This window comes from Lontra canadensis, unplaced genomic scaffold (assembly GCF_010015895.1).
Source record: "Lontra canadensis isolate GAN:19392208 unplaced genomic scaffold, GSC_riverotter_1.0 scaffold11, whole genome shotgun sequence".
NCBI lineage: Eukaryota > Metazoa > Chordata > Mammalia > Carnivora > Mustelidae > Lontra > Lontra canadensis.
In genome coordinates, this window is record NW_022631005.1 from 21791985 (window position 1) to 21812004 (window position 20020).

The window sequence follows — 20020 nt, forward strand, 5'->3', positions numbered from 1 at the left end:
TGGAACTGATAATTCCAGTAAAGTTTGTTTTTTTTTTTTTTTTTTTTGGTGGAGTCTTCAGGGTTTTCTATAGAGAGTATCATGTCACTTACAAATTGTGAAAGTTTTACTTCTTTACTGATTTGGATGTCTTTTATTTCTCTTTGTTATCTGATTGCTGTGGCTAGGACTTCCAGTACTATGTTAAATAAAAGTGGTGACGGTGGACATCCTTGTCTTATTTCTGACCTTAGGGCAAAAGCTCTCAGTTTTTCCCCACTGAGGAAGATATATAGCCTTAATATTATGTTGAGGTGTGTTCCCTCTAAACCTACTTTATGGAGGGTTTTATCATGGATGGATGTTATACTTTGTCAAATACTTTTTCTGTATCTATTGAAATAATCATATGGTTTTACCTTTTCTCTTATTGACGTTATGTATCACATTGATTGATTTGCAAATACCAAACCACCCTTGCTTCCCAGGAATAAATCATGCTTGATCGTGGTGAATGATTTTTTTAAATGTATTGTTGGATTATGTTTGCTAGTGTTTTGTTGAGGACTTTTGCATCTATGTTCATCAGAGATCTTGGCCTGTAGTTCTCCCTTTTAGTGGTATCTATCTGGTTTTGGTATCAGGGTTATGCTGGCCTCATTGAATGAATTTGGAAGTTTTCCTTCCTCCTCCTCCTCCCCCTCCCCCTTTTGAATAGTTTGAGAAGAAGAGATATTAATTCTTCGTCTTTTTTTATTTGGAGATAATTGTTAGCATTTTTAAAAATTTATTTTCTTTTCAGTGTTCCAAAATTCAAAATGATTGGTAGAGTTCACCTGTGAGGCCATGTGGTCCTGGACTTTTGTTTGCTGGCAGTTTTTTGTTGTTGTTTTTTTTTTAAGTTTTTTTTTTTTTTTTAATTTATTTGGCAGAGAAAGTTCACAAGTAGGCAGAGAGAGAAGGGGAAGCAGGCTCCCCGCTGAGCAGAGAGCCCGATGTGGGGCTCGATTACTGATTCCATCCTTTTGCTGGTTATTGATCTGTTCAAATTTTCTATTTCTTCTTTTTTTGGTTTTGGTAGTTTATATGTTTCCAGGAATTTATCCATTTCTTGTAGGTCGTCCAGTATGTTATCATATAATTTTTCACGTTATTCTCTTATAATTGTTTGTGTATCTGGGTGTTGGTTATTTTGCATCTCTCATTTGTGATTTTATTTGAGTCATTTCTTTTTTCTTCATTAAGTACCATGAGGAGTTGATCAATTTTATTGAATTTTTTCAAAGAAACAGCTCCTGCTTTCATTGATCTGTCCTATTGTGGTTTTAGTTTCTATATCATTTATTTCTGCTCTGATCTTTATTATTTCCTTCCTTCTGCTGGCTTCAGGTTTTGTTTGTTGTACTTTTTCTTGCTCCTTTTGCATTAAGTTTTTGTTTGAAATTTTTCTTTCTTCTTGAGGTCAGCCTGAATTGCAATAAACCCCTCTTTGCTGCATCCCATATGTTTTACACTGTTATGTTTTCACTTTAATTTGTTTCCATGTACGTTTTTATTTCTTTTTTGATTTCCTGTCTGACTGATTCATTGTTTAGTAGTACGTTATTTAACCTCCATGTATTTGTGGTCTTCCCAAATTTTTTCTTGAGGTTGACTTCTAATTACAAGTGTTGTGGTCAGGAAAAAAATGCACAGAATGACTATGATCATCTTGAATTTTTTGAGGCTTATATTGTAACCTAGTAGATGATCCGTTCTGGAGAATATTCTGTGTGCACTAGAAAAGAATGTATATTCTGCTGTTTTAGGATGGCGTGTCCTGAATATATCTATTAAATCCATCTGTTCCAGTGTGTCATTCAAAACCATTGTTTCCTGGTTGATCTTCTGTTTAGATAATGTGTCCATTGATGTAAGTATTAAAGTACCCTATTATTGTATTATCAATTAGTTCCTTTGTATTTGTAACCTTTATGTATATTGTGTTCCTATATTTTGCATGCATAAATATTTAACAATTGTTACATCTTTTTGTTGGATGGCTCCCTTTATTATTATATATTGTCTTTGTCTCTTCTTAGAGTCTTTGTTTTCAAGTCATTTGTCTGATATAAGCATTGCTACTCTGGCTTTCTTTTTATACCCATTTGCATGATAAATCCCCTCCTTTTCAATCTTCAGGTGTCCTTAGGTCTAAAATGAGTCTCATAGGTAGCATATAGATGGGTCTTATTTTTTTATCCATTTTATCACCCTACATCTTTTGATTAGACCATTTAGTCCATTTACATTCAAAATAATTATTGATAGGTATGAATTTATTGTCATTTTATTTGTTTTATGGTTGTTTTTGATATTTCCTCTGATCCTTTGTTCTCTTTCTCTCTTTCATGGTGTGCTGATTTTCTTCAGTGATATATTTGGATTTCTTTCTCTATATTCTTTACATATTTATCAGTGGTTTTTAATAATATGGTTACCACTAGGTTTGCATATAACCTCTTCTGCATATAGCAATCTTTATTAAGTTGATGGTCATTTAGGTTTGAACCCATTCTTTACTCTTCTTCTCCCAGTGCCGTAGGTATACATTGCCATATTTTGCATTCTTTTACTTTGTGAGTTGACTGATTTTTTTTTACAGAAATATTCGTTCTTACTGCTTTTGTGTTTCCTGCCTTTATACTATCACTTTTGGTCTCCTCTTTTTGCTCGGAGTCCCTTTTCCTATTTCTTGCAGACTGGTTCAGTGGTCATGAACTCCTTTAGTTTTTGTCTGGGAAACTCTTTATCTCTCCTTGTATTCTGAATAATACCCTTGCTTGATACAGTATTCTTGGCTGCAGATATTTCCCATTAGCACTGTGACTATATCATGGTACTCCCTTCTGGCTTGTTAAGAAAGGAGTTGGCTTGAAAAATCTCCTGTTAGCCCTCTGGGTTTTCCCTTGCATGTTATTGTCTTCTTTTGTCTTGCTGCTTTTAATATTTTTTTCCTTATCATTATATTTTGCCAATTTAATTACAATATATCTTGGTATAGATCTGCCTTTGTTGATTTTGGTGAGAGTTCTCTGTGCTCTTGGATCTGAATATAATTCCTTTTCCAGATTAGGGATGTTTTCAGTTATTATTTCTTTGCATAAATTCTCTGCCCCCTTCTCTCCTTTTTCCTGTGTTATTTTCTGTCAAACAGAATATGCTGATCTTAATTTAGAAAGTTAAATGAAAATTAATTTCTTAAAATCTCCTTCATACAAATCTCCTTTCTTTGTACCACCCCATTCCTCAAATCAGCCACAACTATAAAATGACTTCGTTTCTCTTTTTGGGCTATGTTAAATCTTTATTTAATTTTATAGTCAGATATTTCTGTGGTTGGGATATCTCAATTTCATATGAGCCATATTTTAAATGCATCATATCTGTATTTAAAGGGATATATATATTTGAAATCCCTGACAGTGGAACTTAGAAAAAGTTCAAAAACAAGGAAAGGGAGCGGGGATCTCATCTTCTAGACAACCTTTTTCCATTCCCTGAACTTCAATGATATATTTAACCAGATACCAGAGGAGTGTTACATTTTTGCTTAAAATCCAAGATCAGCTGATTAAATATAGAAAAAAAATATGAAAAGGAAAACTTAGAGGTTATGGATAGACAAGACTGAGCTCAAATTTAGTATTTTCCAGAATTATCATATAAATTTATTAATATCTCTGCCCTTTAAAGTACATATGTGTAAATTAGGGATAATGTGGTCTATGCTATTGTAAAGGGCAGAGGCACTATATGGAGATCTTTTACTTCAGTTCATGATTATATAGTAATTGCTCAATAAGTTGAAGCTATTATACATTAATTCAATGAATATTTTTCAGCACCTACTAAATGCCAAGTCCTAATCACTGGAGATATAGCAATGAATAATACAGACAAAAATACTCAACTGGTATGAATAGTGATAAGTCTCGTGGAGAAAACCAAGGCAAAAGGAGCAAGGGGGAGCCATGGAGGAGAGTTTGTGAATCTCGAGTGATTGGTCAAGTAGGCTTCATGTAAAAAGTGACATTTAAGAGAAAGTTTAAGGAGATGGGGAATGAGGGAATGAAGTTTTACCATTCTAAATGAGCACCTACATAATAAAATGACAACTTGTAAGAGCAGTCATCATGTATTTATTTGTATTGTCTAGATTGTTCTTCTTAGTTGTCTTCCATCAAATGAAACACAAATCCCAGCTTGAGAACCCTAGAGTTTCCCAAAATGAGAAAATCTTCGGGTCAAGAAAATGGAGGATTAAAGACTGGAGATACCACTTGCCATTTGATTTCCTTCTATTCTTGCTTCATTTCTCATATTGAAATGCATGTGTATTCTTTAGATTAATAGCAGGAAAAATTTTATTCTATTACATGTTGCTTTAAGATTATTATCTTCTTTGTTCTCTCTACTAGAATATCAAGCAAAAAAAATTGTACGGAGAAAAATTGCCCAGATAACTCTGTGCTTAGTGATGAAAAACAATTTCAGCTATGGGTTTGCAACCAGAGCAAGAGCAATCTGATGTTGCACTGCAGTGGGAAAGATAGAAGATTCTTGACAAGATCACCTCATCTCTCTCTCTTTCCTTGGGTGCCTCAGGATTGAGGCAATTCTGTCAGTATAGAAATATGAGATAGAATATTAAAATAGCTGTAGGGTCTCAGGAAGGGAATTATAAATATAAATTCTAAGTCAAAAGGGCATTGCCATTTGTTTTCGTGTGTCTTCTGGCTGTTAGCCCAGGAACAAAACTGCCTGAATACTTTGCAACTGCAGGAGGCCTAAGAAGATCCATGCTACCAAAATGCTGTATGAAGTACAATTTAGAAAAAATGTCCCAAAAGGTGCCAAACACTGAAATGTAGAGATATTTGATAGACAATTCACATAAAAGACTGAATTTTGCCTTAACTTTTAATTTATAAATCCTAAATGTACAGATACTTGACAGCTACTTCGACACATACATACAAAGAAGTAAAGTCTATCCATACCATATTGTAATGTCTAAAAGTTAAACTGATTTACCCTTAGTGAAGTGCTAACTTTCTCTTAACTTTTCTTCCTCATGCCCAAAGACGGGACTTAAAGATTAAACTACTTGAACTGGTGAAGGTAGTCTGAGATAATCACACAGATGGTGTGATTTCATCAACACTGGCAGGCAAGCATGCTCTCTCATACCTCTCTGTCTCTCAAATAAACTTCACAGGCACTCATGTGAGCCTGCAATATTAATAATCATTAAAACACAAATTTTTCTTGTTGAGGAAAATTATTAGTCATTTATACCCTCGTATAAATAGAGTCTAAGGGCCTGCTACCCTCATGGAATAAAAAACAGGAAACTGTATTACCAAGTGTCTCTAGGAAAAGGCAGTGGACAATTACCATCCTTTTGACCACCATCTCCCTCATCATAATGACTAACATGTACTTGGATCAGGCATGGAAGAATCTGTGTCCTCTGAAAAAAACCTCTGCTAAGCTATAACATAGATAACATGGTTCTTAAAATATTTGTACAGGTATTAATGCTATTGCCAGTGAGTCATAAATGGCCAAAGGAAAACTGTCCCCAAAACATACATGTGGGAACAGTGCTTTGGGAATCAGCCACATAGCTAAAGTTGCTGTCAGAAGTCAATGAGTATACTCTTTACCATCATCTCTCATCAACTATAAGATTATAGTTTTAATTGGGCTTGTTTTTCCTGTTCCTGGTTATAAAATGTATACCATAGAAAACTTGAGAAAAAGATATGAAGTAAAATATCAAATAAATAGCTCACTACAGGAGAAAACAGAAATTAACATTTTAGCTTATTTCCTGCTTATGCTCTTCCTTTTTTACTTTCAAATAATTTCCTTTAGTCTACCCAGGCAAGATCATTATGTATATGAACTATTTTGATTTTCTTACTTGAGAGTTAAATCATGAATATATCAAAATATACTTAAATGTGTTATTTATGGTGGCAATACTATATTCTATAAAATGGAATAATTGTTTTAATTATCTTTGATACTATAATATAAATGTATATAAACTTATACATTTGTATGTGGAAATATATATGAATACATATTTATATGTAAATATATTTTAATATATAGTTAGTTGGTATACAGTTAATTTTTTTCTATTATGAAGAAACTGACAACAAACCCTGACTTTTTGTGCAAAAATCTTGATTTTTTTTTTTTTCAGATTAATTCCAAGAACCAGAACTCATGGTTAGAATAAGCCTCTTGGGCTTTGGTGGTATTAAAAATAAAAAACAAAACAAAACAAAAGACAAGGCCTAAGGACAGGGGTGCCAGATGTTGAAAAAGGATGCCGCTGAAGAACTGTAGCACATTCTTAGAGACCTCCTCACTGGGCAAGATCAGTCTAAATGCTGGAGCACTTGGAGATGGGGGGCAGGGGACAGGGGTACGGGGTGGGAGCAGACATGTCCAGGACCCCGTGAGGAGGGGCTGAAGCAGCAGCTGGGGCTGTGGTGGGACAGCAAGGGAGTGGCTATGTATTAAGCATGTCAGTATTTTTATGGCCAGAGTGAACAGGTCTTTCTGTATTTGATGAATACCAGAACTTTTTTTTGATACATTACTTCAGGAAAATTTCATTTCATGCCTTAACCTTTTATACATGAAAGCTTCCATATCACTGTAATCTCATTAGTATTACATAATGGCTCTTTAAAATCTTGTCGAGTTGTTCTCAGTAAAAATTTGAACTTTTCTTCAAATAGGTTGCTTATTTTCATATTAAATACTATTAGCTAATCAAATACTCTTTCATCACTTCTATAAGTTTGTTGTTGTTGATAGAAACAAAGCTACAGAAGACCCTGGGCATTGATCCCAATCTCTGTAATCCTCAAGCCCCTTTATTAGGTTTACCATCTGCAAAATGAAGATGACAACAGACCCCCTACACTGGGTTGCATGAGTATATATATTAAATCACAAAGTTTTATTCAATAGTAAATGTCAAGTGGAAGCCTATTCACTAATTAAAGAGATTGTCCCAAACTGTCACAAAAACTGACAAGATACAAATTTTTCCTTCAACAAAATTGAAAAAACCACATGCTAAGGACTTCTAAGTACATTGTAGATACTCAAAACTGTGAATAAAAAGCTCACATGTTAACAGAAAAAGAATGTGGATCTATCACATTGCTTTTTATCTGTTTTACCCATATCAGGCCATTACTGCATTCTTATGAATTCTAAGGCTGTACAACTGAGTTTATTTGCCTTTCTAAGTATACAGTCATTTAATCTGCAAATAATGGTAGTTTTGTCTTCACTCTGGTCATTATCCTGTTTTCTTGTTTCAAGCCTTATTGAATTACCCAAAACAATCTTGTTTACTCTGGTTTTAATGACAATGGTTCCAATGCTATAGCAATATGCTTGTTTCTCTCAAATTGGTAATGTAGCTTCCATTTCACTTGAAAGTTTTAAATACAATGTGGTAAACTATTTTGTTAAAATTATATGTAGTTTTAATAATATGGTTATGAATACCTTTAACAAAATATCTGAGGCCCCAAACTGATTATCCAAAGCAGACAGTCCTAAATTCTGTAAATTAATCAGTAGAGTCCATATCATAGAATATCTACTAGTATGCTGCACTTGAGTAAAGTAGTACTTACTCATTTCAACTTATAAGCATTACAGATTAAAATTACGTGCATGTCTAGAAGTCCCATTTAAACTCCCACTTCCTCAGTATAGCCAAACATGGTATTAGCCATACCACTCTGGAGAAATGTCTACCACTTTCTAGAAGGTTACTCATGAAACCATAGATTTTTTGGACCAAAAGCACCTTTAATGCCCCCAGCACCCAAGAAATCAGTGCCTAAGTCCTTTCCACAGCATGTCTGAGCAATATTTTCTAGCCTATGCTTACTCCTTGAGCCACAGATAACACCTTATCTCAAGGTGTGTACTTTCATTCTGGACAAGTTTGTTCAGTAAATTTTAATATTGGCTCAAGAAATCTTTCTCTCTTATAACCATTGGTTCTTTAGGGGGTAGATATTCTGTAATTTGATCAACAGGAAATATCTGAGGATGGGAACAACCACATTCAATCCCCCCCCCACACACACACACACGCACTGGGCTTAAAAAAAAAAAAAATCCCCTCATTTTCTGTATTTCTCCAGTCATTCCCAGTTTGCTGATATAAATGGTTGGCTTACTCTGGATGACTGAAAAACATGAACCTTTAGTTCCTACCACCTCCTTGCTTCTAAACTTAACACACTGGCTCTTTCTGTTCCTGCCCTAATTACATTTCCTTCCCTTCTATCCAACTAGCTTAGGAAATAAAACTTCTGTTTCACCTTAACATGTCATTATGAACAGAGAGAGAGTTAATATATAAAAGATTAGATTTTCAAATAGCTGGTTATTACTAAGTACCTAATATCTTGTTTCCCAAGTCAATAATTAACTTTTATATTTGTTTCATAAAATCTGTTGAACTGGACTAAAGTCAAGAGACCTGCCTTTTGTTCTGCTTTGGTGATTCTTGGGCTTCTTATTTGTAAAGTGAGATGTTGATGGTTTCTAAACTCTTTTCTATTTTTTAACCTCAGTAGGAATGCTGATGTCTGTGTGTTGTTGTAGAACAAGAAAATCACCTAATTGCTCTCAGCATTATGTCAACAAAATTATTACCAAAAAGATGTCATGAGAGGTTTCATACTACCTATATTTCATATGTGAGTTGCTTCAGTTGATCAAAGATTATCTATAGGGGGACCTGGGGGCTCAGTTGGTTAAGCTTCTGACTCTTGATTTCAGCTCAGTTCATGATCTCAGGGTCCTAGGATTGGGCTTTGCATGGGGCTCTGTGCTTAGCAGGGGGTCTGCTTGAGGATTCTCTCTCTCCCTCTCCCTCTATCCTTCCCCCACTCTCTCTCTATAAAATAAATAAATCTTAAAAAATTATCTTTAAACGTATATACCATTATATATATTATGGCAGTTGAGTCAGTATATAAAAGGTTAATAAAAATAGAAGTAAAAAGATTGGATAAAATGAAATTATTTGTTATCATCTTATCTAATCCTTATAAAGCTTTCTGGCATTTGAACATCAGGACTGAATAGTACAGCAGTTTTCCTTTAAGCAGAGCCCAGAGCAAGGAGAACACATTGCCCATTACAGCCTTCTGGAACATTTTTCCAGTCATAAATGTATGCAGTGTAAATTACTAGCATTCTCCTTTACCAAAAAGAATATTTTTTTCTTCATGTACTATCTACCATAAAGACAATATTCATTAAAAATCAAATAATAATGAAACCCCATTGAGTGGCTCAAGCATCAGTATTCAGAGTAAACCAAAAAAACATATTCTATGAGACTTAGAATACAATGCAGTTGTTCTCAGTATCTAAAAACAATTGCTAAAATGAACAAGGTATGAGTACTTCAAGACCTTGAATAAAAGCAAATCCAGTTGCTTTGTGTTTCATTAAAGCATGTCACCAACCTCTACAGAAGAGAAGCAGGAGACAGAAAGGGTGCATAGTACCCCCCCTGCCCATGTTTCTGAAAAGAAAACCAAATAGGCTAACAAAGAGCATGAGTATTAAGTGATAAAAGCAGCAATTTCATTTAGAGAGATTTTTAGTTTCTTTGCTTTTACTTGTTTTTTTCATTGTAGTGGGGAGAAGTGGTAGCACCATTATGTATGTAGAGAAAATATTTGTACCAAAGATATGCAGAAGATAATCTGCAGGTATCTGGGCAAGCAGGAAGAGAACATTTACACAGTGAAACCAGACAGGTCTATAAGCTAAGAAGGAAGCAGAATCTTGTACGAAACAATATGGGAGATAAGCACAAGTACTAGACAGGGCCAATGGCCTTGTCTGCCATGGATTGGAGTTCAGTGACTGACTTGAAAGGATACTGATGTCAAAGGATAATGCAAAACTCTCAGATATCCTTTAGATTGTAGAACATGTGGAGAGACCATTTCTCTAAAAGATAGGAAGTTCCTCATTGTATAGTAATATACTGTTCTTCTGCCCAGTGCTTGCAGTTAGGCAATGATAGGTTATCAAATAAGCATGTCCCAGTTGGTATGTGAGCATTCCAACTAACTAAATGGGGTCCTTGCACTATAAAGCAGTGCTTTTTCATGCCAGGAACATCTAGACCTAGGAATTTTAAATAAAACAGTTTTTATTTCATATAGCTTATTTGCTTAAGCAGAGAATGTTAAGTATCTATAGCTTGAATTTCCCTTGGAGTTCTTCTTATATTTCTGATCAATTTCTTATGAAGAGTAACCTTAAAGGGCACCCATATTCTCTCCCCAAGGCAGAGCCTGTTATTAATACAATGTTAGGGCTCAGTCAGAAAAATTCCAACCATTGCTTCCTTTGTTTTGATAAATTCTCTATATTAGCTCTTATGCGCACCTCTGTGTAAGGAATCACTGTGAAGGCCAAATGTTCCTTTCTCTAGATAGCTTATAAGCATCTGGATGAATTTACATTAGAAATTCAATTAACTTTATATTAAAAGGTCAATTAACTTGGCCATGATAGAGATTGTTTTTAATTACTTTTTCTTGTAGGGCTTCTCTTCTTGTCCAAGCGCAAGTGACACTATCAAATGATAGTCTCACTGCCTGTTGGGTGCCTGAAATTCATATGCAAAACTCACTGGAAAGAACTGTCTTGGTTAAATGAATTTACTTTTATAATCCTTAGGACTTAGAATAGCAATAAGCAATGATAGGATATTTCACTTAAACAATCTCTAAAATATTGTTCATGCCAGTATCCTTCATTGTTTGTCCTTGCTGGTTTCTATTTTCTTGGTAGAAGATGATAATAAAAATTATTTTAAATAGTTAGCCCTCATTACATCATATCACAGTATATTGTATGAAAAATGAATAAATGACTACATTAAAAGCAAATGATTCTAATTCCATTAGAGGGCTCATAGTTATCTTTGTGTTTACATGGGTCACAATTTAACTTATTCACATGTCACTAGAGCACTTATACTTGAGAAACCCAAGAGATCACTGCTTGACACTATATAACATGTTGTAGTGTAGTGTCTACTTCTTACCAGGAGGTAACCAATACTAAGCCATCACTTAATCAAAATAAAATAATAAAAGAAACAAAGGAAGAAAGAAAGGTATAAATATATAAGTAATATATATAACTATACTTTACATATGAATATATTAACTCAGATCTCTAGGTGACCAGCAACTTAAAAATAAAACAAACACTACTCAAGAGTTATGAGGGGAAGTCTGCAAATGAAATTTTTTGTTTTATTTTTGAAGAGGGACCAGCCTGTACCTTACAGGAGTGGTAACAATGTGCTAAGCATGATATAAACTTTATCTGTATAGTTCTCACTACAACCCTATGAGGTAGAATCATTTCCATTTTACTGAAGAGTAAACAGAAGCTCTAATGGCAGAGTTAGAAACTACACCCACATCAATCTGCCTTTTCAGACATCCATTTTCTCCTAGGATACAAGCACAGATCTAAGAGTAGTGAGACCATGAAGTGCTTGTAAAAGTGGATTTGGGAGTGTATTAGAGGGCAGTTTGGGAACTGAATCCAAGGAAGGGAAAGGTTTTGGCCAGTGCAACTCAAAGAGTGGGGCCATAAGAGTATAAATTAAACATATTTTCCCCCCATATTGATAGTTTCTCAATGAAGGGAGCTGTGCACTGATTTACATTCTAGTGCATGCTTCTTTATCTCCTCCTGGACCACTAACGGTTTATAAACCAGCAAGCAGTCCATGGACCACACATAGGTGGCACAAGCATAAGGAATATCCTGTGAAATTTTCCTCTACTGTGAACAATTAAATGATTTTGGATAAAAGTTACCTTTAAATTTATTCTATGTGTTTTTCCATTTATAAAAAAAGTATTAAAAAGCCACATCAGGGCACGTGGGTGGCTCAGTCAGGTAAGCATCTGCCTTCGGCTCAGGCCATGATTCCGGGGTCCTGGAATTGAGCCCCATTATCAGGCTCCCTGCTCAGTGGGGAGTCTGCTTCTCCCTCTATAGCTTCCCCTGCTCATGCTTGCACTCTCTCTTTCTCATTCCCTCTCTCTGTCAAATAAATAAAATCTTAAAAAAAAATAAATATAAAAAGCTACATCTTATCCATATTTCTATACTAAAGAAGGCTTAAATTTCAAGTGTTATAAAATTATGGGGGCCTTTAATCTTAGTTGAAGTGATACTACTCTTAATAGTTTTAATAAGCCAATCTCTTCCAAAAGCAAAGAAAAATAGTTATCTTAAAGAACAAAAAATATTGCTATCAAACAGCATGATGTTTGGAGTAAAATACAAATTTTAAAAATGTGTTATTCATACCTGCACCTCCGCCAATGCTTAGAATCTTAATTTCTGATTTTCTATCACCAATCCTGAAAAAAAAATTATGTCATTTAAGAAAAATGTGCTACGTGCTTTGTAAAATCTGATTATTGAATCTAGTTGAAGAGAATAAACTAAAATTATAATGAACAAAAACTAGGTCAACATGAAAGGTCAACCTCATGTCAGTGGTTACACTGCTGTGTTTAGAAATCTTTAGGAAATATGTTCTACTCATTAATGACTTTGAACTGTGAGACTTTTGAAAAGAGCACTATAAACATTTCAGAGACAGGAAGTGCCATTTGTTTAGAGATTGTACGGAGAAAAAAAACAGGTAAAGTGGGCCTTTGAGTCTAGTGATCTAATAAGCCATCCATTATAGATAGGAGGAAGGCTAAGGTGATTCATACTGTATATATGCCTTTCTTCTTTCTTGATAACTTCCTTTCAATGAACAAATGTTTTTAAACATTTATTGTGTGTCCATATTTAGCATTAGGGATATAAAAATGAATAAAACACTGTTTTGTTCTTAAGTTAAAATGTGAGATAATACAGCCCAGTATTAAGAGAAGGGAAAGATGGCAAAGTAGGAGGATCCTAAACTGATCTCCTCCCACAGACACACTGAGGCCACAATGACATATAATACAACTCATCCCGAAAACAACCTGAAGACTAGCAGAAGGAGATTTTATACAGCTAAAGACATAAGCCATATCAAGAAGGGTAGGAGGGGTAGAGGTGTGGGAGGAACCAAACCCGTAGCATGGCAACTACGGGCTGGAGGGATATCAAAGGCAAGGAGATCCTTCCTAAGGTGTGAGGGGGTGAAGCCCCACCTGACGCACCCCATGTTACAGGAACCTATACCAGGAAGACAAGCCTTCAGAAAATCTGGCTTTGAAAAATCAGCAGGAATTAACTCCAGGAGAGCCAGGCCATAGAAAATGGAGACTCTGCTCCTAAAATGTCAGCACACAATATCACTCAATCAGAAACCCAGTACAGAGACAGAAGTTTGAAAAGTACCTGGACATGTAGGAAGAAATGTATTGACTAATCTCAATGTTTGTGCTGGAGGGTAGAAGCTTTCTCCAGGAATGGAAGTTTTGGCAGGCCTCATTTTTCTTGCCCTTTTTCAGTCTAACTAGCTAGATGTTGGTAGTAGCCAATGTTGCCACTCTCCATCTACACTGCTTGCTCTTCCTGGCAAACCCCTGCAGACCTGCCCCAGCAGGCAGACCTGCCCCAGCAGGCAGCCCTTCAAAGCAGGTCTACACCACCACACCCAGAAGACAACCCCACCTGGGGCCAGTGCCCCACAAAAGTGATTTCTTCACTGAGGATACTAAGGGGCAGCCCCACCCACCAGCAAACCTGCAGTAATTGTGGCTAAGCCTCTCTGAAAGCTGTGTTGGGAGCTCACACCACTGAGCAGCAAGTGCACAGAAGCTATAGCTTGGTCTGTCAGCCAGCCAGGCTATGGGCCATCTCTGGCCATCATTGTGCTCACAGTAGTTGCAATCTGATCACAACAGGAGGGTACAGAAAGCCAACACAAGGGACACCCCTGGAGCACCTGGTTCTGGCAAATGGGGGCACTGCATTACTGGGCCCCACAGAATGCCTTCTACATAAGACCACTACTTTCAAGACCATGAGATATAGCTGACCAACTAATGCACAGAAATAAACAGAGTATCAAAGAAAATTAGAAGACACAGGAATATGTTCCAAACAAAGAACAAGACAAAATATCAGAAAAAGAACTAAACAAAACAGATAAGCAGGTACCTGATGAAGAAATGAGAGTAATATTTATAAAGGTGCTCACCAGATTTGGAAGAGGAGTGGCTGAACTCTATGAGAACTTCAGTGAAAACACAGAAAATGGAAAAAAGAACCAATCAAAGCTAAAGAATACAATAACTGAAATGGAAAATATACTAGAGGGAATCAACAGCACATTAGAGGATGCAGAAGAACAAAGCAGCAATCTGGAAGTCAGGATAATGGAAAGCACCCAAGCTGAACAGCAAAAAGAAAAATTTTCAAAAAATGAGGATAGGTTAAGGTACCTCTGTACATTAGGAGTACTAACATTTATATTATAGGGGTGCCAGAAGGAAAAGAAGGGACAGAAAACTTACTCAAAGAAATAATTGCTGAAAACTTCACCAACCTGCGGGAGGAAGCAGTTTCAGGAATAACAGAGAGCCCCAAACAAGATGAACCAGAAGAGGTCTACACCAAGATACATAATAATTAAAATGCCAAAAATTAAAGATAAGATGAAAATCTTAAAAGCAGCAAGAGAAAAGAAAGCACTTATGTACAGAGGAAATCCCACAATGCTATAACCTGATTTTTCACAGAAGTTTTCCAGGCCTGAAGATAGTGGCAAGATGTATTCAATGTCCTGAAAGAAAAGAGGCCTACAACCAGGAGTATTCTACCTGCAAGATTAACATCCAGAATTGAAGGAGAGATAGTTTCCCAAACAAACAGAAATTAAAGGAGTTCATCACTAAAGCAGACTCACAAGAAATGTTAAAAGGACTTCTTTATGTGGAAAAGAGAAAGCCATAACTAGAAATAAGAAAATTATGAAGGAAAAAAATTCAGTGGTAAAAATCAAATAAAGCTAGGATGAAGCATAAAACATAAAAGTAATGAAATAAATTCTATCTACAAAAATTAGTTAAGGATTACACAGAATTAAAAGTTGTAAAATATGATATCATATACATAAAACATGGAACAGAAGTAAAATGTTTTTATTTTAGAATGTGTTTGAATTTAAACAACCATAAGCTTAATATAGACTGTTATATAAATAAAATGTTATATGTGAACTTCATAGTAACCACACACACACACACACACACACACACACAAAACCTATAGTAGATACACAAAAAGTAAAGAGAAAGGAATCCAAGCTTTACACTAAAGAAAGTCATCAAATCACCTGGCAATAGAGCAAGAGCAAAACAAAAGAGAAGAGCTACAAAAACAATTATTAACAATTATAATATTTATTCACCAAACAGAGAGGCACCTAAATATATAAATCAAATATTATCAGACATAAAGAAGTAACAGTAATACAATAATAGTAGGGGACTTTCATCCCACTTACATCAATAGATAGATCATCCTGGCAGGAAATTAATAAGCAAACAGTGGCTTTGAACAATACATTAGAACAGATGGACTTAACAGATACATACAGAACATTCTTTTCGAAAACAGCAGAATACACATTTTTTTTCAAGTGCACATAGACATTCTCTAAGACAGATCACATTAGCTTACAAAACTTGTATCAATAAACTTAAGAGAAGTGAAATTACATCAAACATCAGAAAAGATCACAATATGAAACTAGAAATCAATTACAAGGAAAAAAAGCAGGGGGGAATGGAGGCTAAACAGCACACTACTAAAAAACCAATTGGTCAACTAAAAAAATCAAAGAGAAAAAATTTTTAAAAATACCTGGAGAAAAATAAAAAACTGGAAATAGAGCTGTGCAAAATGTTTGGGATGCAACAAAAGCAATTCTAAAAGGGAAGTTGATAGTGATACAGGTCTACCTAAGAAACAAAAATCTCAAATAAATAATCAAATCATACACGTAAAGGACTGGAAGAAGAATAAATGAAGCTTGAAGTTAGTAGAATGAAGGAAATAATAAATATCAGAGAGGAAATAAATGAAATCAAGACTTAAAAAACAATTGGAAAGATCAGTGAAACCAAGAGCTGGTTCTTTGAAAAGTTAAACAATTCATAAACCTTCAGTCAGATTCATTAAGAAAAGTGGAGAGAGGATTCAAATAAAATCAGAAATGAAAGAGAAGTTACAACTGACACCACGGAAATACAAAGGATTATAAGAAACTACTATGAAAAATTATATGCAAACAAATTATACACTGAGAAATAGAAGAAATGGATAAATTCCTAGAAAAATATAATCTTCTAAGACTGAATCAAGAATAAATAGAAAAATCTTAACAGGCAGATTACTATTGACAAAACTGAATCCAACAAACAAAAGTCCAGGACTAGATGGATTCACAGTAGAATTCTACCAAATATTTAAAGAAGAGTTAACACCTGTTATTCCCCAAACTATTCCAAAAAATGGAAGAGGAAGTAATGCTTCCCAATTCATTCTGTGGGGCCAGCATTGCCCTGATACCAAAATGAGATAAAAATACTATTTTTTTTTTAATTACAGACCAGTATCCAACATAGATGCATAAATTCTTAACAAAATGTTAGCAAACCAAATTCAACAACACATTAAAAGGATCACTCACCACAGTCAAATAGGATTGATACTGGGATACAAGGATGATTCAATATCTGCTAATCAATCAATGTGATATACCACATTAACAAAAGGAAGGACAAAAATCATATGATCATCTCATTAGATGCAAAAAAGCATTTGACAAAATTGAACATCTATTCATGTTAAAAACTCTGAACAGAGTGGGCTTAAAGGAAACATACCTTAACAAAACAAAGGCCATACAGGAAAAACCCACAGCTAGCATTATACTCAGGTGTAAAATTGAAAGCTTTTCCTCTAAGGTCAGGAACAAGATAAGGATGTCCACTCTTATCACTTTTGTTCAACATAGTACTGAAGTCCTAGCCACAGCAATCAGACAAGAAAAAGAAAGGCATCCATGTTGTTAAGGAAAAAGTTGAACTATCACTCTTTATAGATATGATATTTTATGTAAAAAACCCTAAAGATGCACTAAAAAACTATTAGAAGTATGAAATCAATTCAGTGAAGTTGCACGATCCAAAATTAATAAAAATCTGTTCCATTTCTGTACACTAGTAACAAACTAGCAGAAAGAGAAATAAGAAAGCAATCCCATTTACAATTGCACTAAAAAAGAATAAAATATCTCAGAATAAATTTAAACAAGGAGGCAAAGCATTTATCCTCTGAAAACTATAGGAAACTGATGAAAGAAATTAAAGGAACAGGAATAAATGAAAAGATATACCAGGCTCATGGATTGGAAGAATTAAAATTGTTAAAATGTCCATATGACCTGAAGCAATATACAGATTTAATACAATTTCGCTCAAAATACCAATAGTGTTTTTCACAGAACTAGAACAGATAATCCTTAAATTTGTAGGAAACCACAAAAGACCTCAAATAGCCAAAGAAATCTTGAGAAAAAAAACAACAAAGCTAGAGGTATCACAATCCCAGATTTCAAACTATATTACAAAGTGATAATAATCAAAAATATATGCTACTAGCACAAAAACAGACACATAGATCAATGGAATGGAATAGTAAGCCCAGAAATAAATGCATACTTATATTCTCAATTAACCTGTGACAACCGAGTCAAGAATATACAATGAGAGGGTTTCTGGGTGGCTTAGTTGATTAAGCATTTGACTCCTGGTTTTAGCTCAGGTCATAATCTCATGGGTCATGAGATTTTGCTCCATGTCAGGCTCCATGCTCAGCAGAGAGTCTACTTGAAAGATTCTCTCTCTGCCCGTCCCCCACTCACTCATGCTCTCTCACTCTAAAACAAACAAATAAACCTTAGAATAAGTGAAGGACAGTCTCTTCAATAGATGTTACTGGGAAAACTGGATAGCTACATGCAAAAGAATAAAACTGGATCACATTCTCATACCATAAGGAAAAATAAACTCAAAATGGATTAAAGACCTGAATGTAAGACATGAAACCATAAAAATTCTAAAAGAAAACATAGTAAGTAATCTCTTGGACATTAGCCTTCACAAGATATTTCACCTGTCTCCTCAGATAAGGGAAACAAAAAGCAAAAATAAACAGTTGGGAGTACATCAAACTAAAAGGCTTTTGCATTGCAAAGAAACCACCAACAAAACAAAAGGCAACCTAGTAAATGGGAGTAGATATTTGCCAATGACATATCCCATAAAGGGTTAACATCTAAAATATATAACGAATGCCTACAACTCAACAGAAATAAAGAAAGAAGGAAAGAGAGACAGACAGAAAGAAAGTCCAATTAAAAATCTTAGAGGACCGGATGTCCATTATCACCACTGCTATTCAACATAGTACTAGAAGTCCTAGCCTCAGCAATCAGACAACAAAAAGAAATTAAAGGCATCCAAATCGGCAAAGAAGAAGTCAAACTATCACTCTTCGCAGATGATATGATACTATATGTGGAAAACCCAGAAGACTCCACTCCAAAACTGCTAGAACTTGTACAGGAATTCAGTATAGTGTCAGGATATAAAATCAATGCACAGAAATCAGTCGCATTTCTCTACACCAACAACAAGACAGAAGAAAGAGAAATTAAGGAGTCAATCCCACTTACAATTGCACCCAAAACTATAAGATACCTAGGAATAAACCTAACCAAAGAGACTAAGAATCTATACACAGAAAACTATAAAGTACTCATGAAAGAAATTGAGGAAGACACAAAGAAATGGAAAAATGTTCCATGCTCCTGGATTGGAAGAATAAATATTGTGAAAATGTCTATGCTACCTAAAGCAATCTACACATTTAATGCAATTCCTATCAAAGTACCATCCATTTTTTTCAAAGAAATGGAACAAATAATCCTAAAATTTATATGGAACCAGAAAAGACCTCGAATAGCCAAAGGAATATTGAAAAAGAAAGCCAAACTTGGTGGCATCACAATTCCAGACTTCAAGCTCTATTACAAAGCTGTCATCATCAAGACAGCATGGTACTGGCACAAAAACAGACACATAGATCAATGGAACAGAATAGAGAGCCCAGAAATAGACCCTCAACTCTATGGTCAACTAATCTTCGACAAAGCAGGAAAGAATGTCCAATGGAAAAAAGACAGCCTCTTCAATAAATGGTGTTGGGAAAATTGGACAGCCACATGCAGAAAAGTGAAATTGGATCATTTCCTTACACCACACACGAAAATAGACTCAAAATGGATGAAGGACCTCAATGTGAGAAAGGAATCCATCAAAATCCTTGAGGAGAACACAGGCAGCAACCTCTTCGACCTCAGCTGCAGCAACATCTTCCTAGGAACATCGCCAAAGGCAAGGGAAGCAAGGGCAAAAATGAACTATTGGGATTTTATCAAGATCAAAAGCTTTTGCACAGCAAAGGAAACAGTTAACAAAACCAAAAGACAACTGACAGAATGGGAGAAGATATTTGCAAACGACATATCAGATAAAGGGCTAGTGTCCAGAATCTATAAAGAACTTAGCAAACTCAACACCCAAAGAACAAATAATCCAATCAAGAAATGGGCAGAAGACATGAACAGACATTTCTGCAAAGAAGACATCCAGATGGCCAACAGACACATGAAAAAGTGCTCCATATCACTCGGCATCAGGGAAATACAAATCAAAACCACAATGAGATACCACCTCACACCAGTCAGAATGGCTAAAATTAACAAGTCAGGAAATAACAGATGCTGGCGAGGATGCGGAGAAAGGGGAACCCTCCTACACTGTTGGTGGGAATGCAAGCTGGTGCAACCACTCTGGAAAAC

At 35.2% G+C, this 20020-nt stretch overlaps 1 protein-coding gene across 3 annotated transcripts in view; it reads right to left on the minus strand.

The window, feature by feature from the left end:
- HNMT (histamine N-methyltransferase) overlaps positions 1 to 20020 on the minus strand; it is a 47169-nt gene that overhangs the window by 19249 nt on the left and 7900 nt on the right. For all 3 annotated transcript variants that reach the window (XM_032856148.1, XM_032856147.1, XM_032856146.1), the window contains one exon: positions 12445 to 12497. In XM_032856148.1, coding sequence (XP_032712039.1) covers positions 12445 to 12497 — 53 coding nt within the window. The remainder of the gene's footprint in view (positions 1 to 12444; positions 12498 to 20020) is intronic.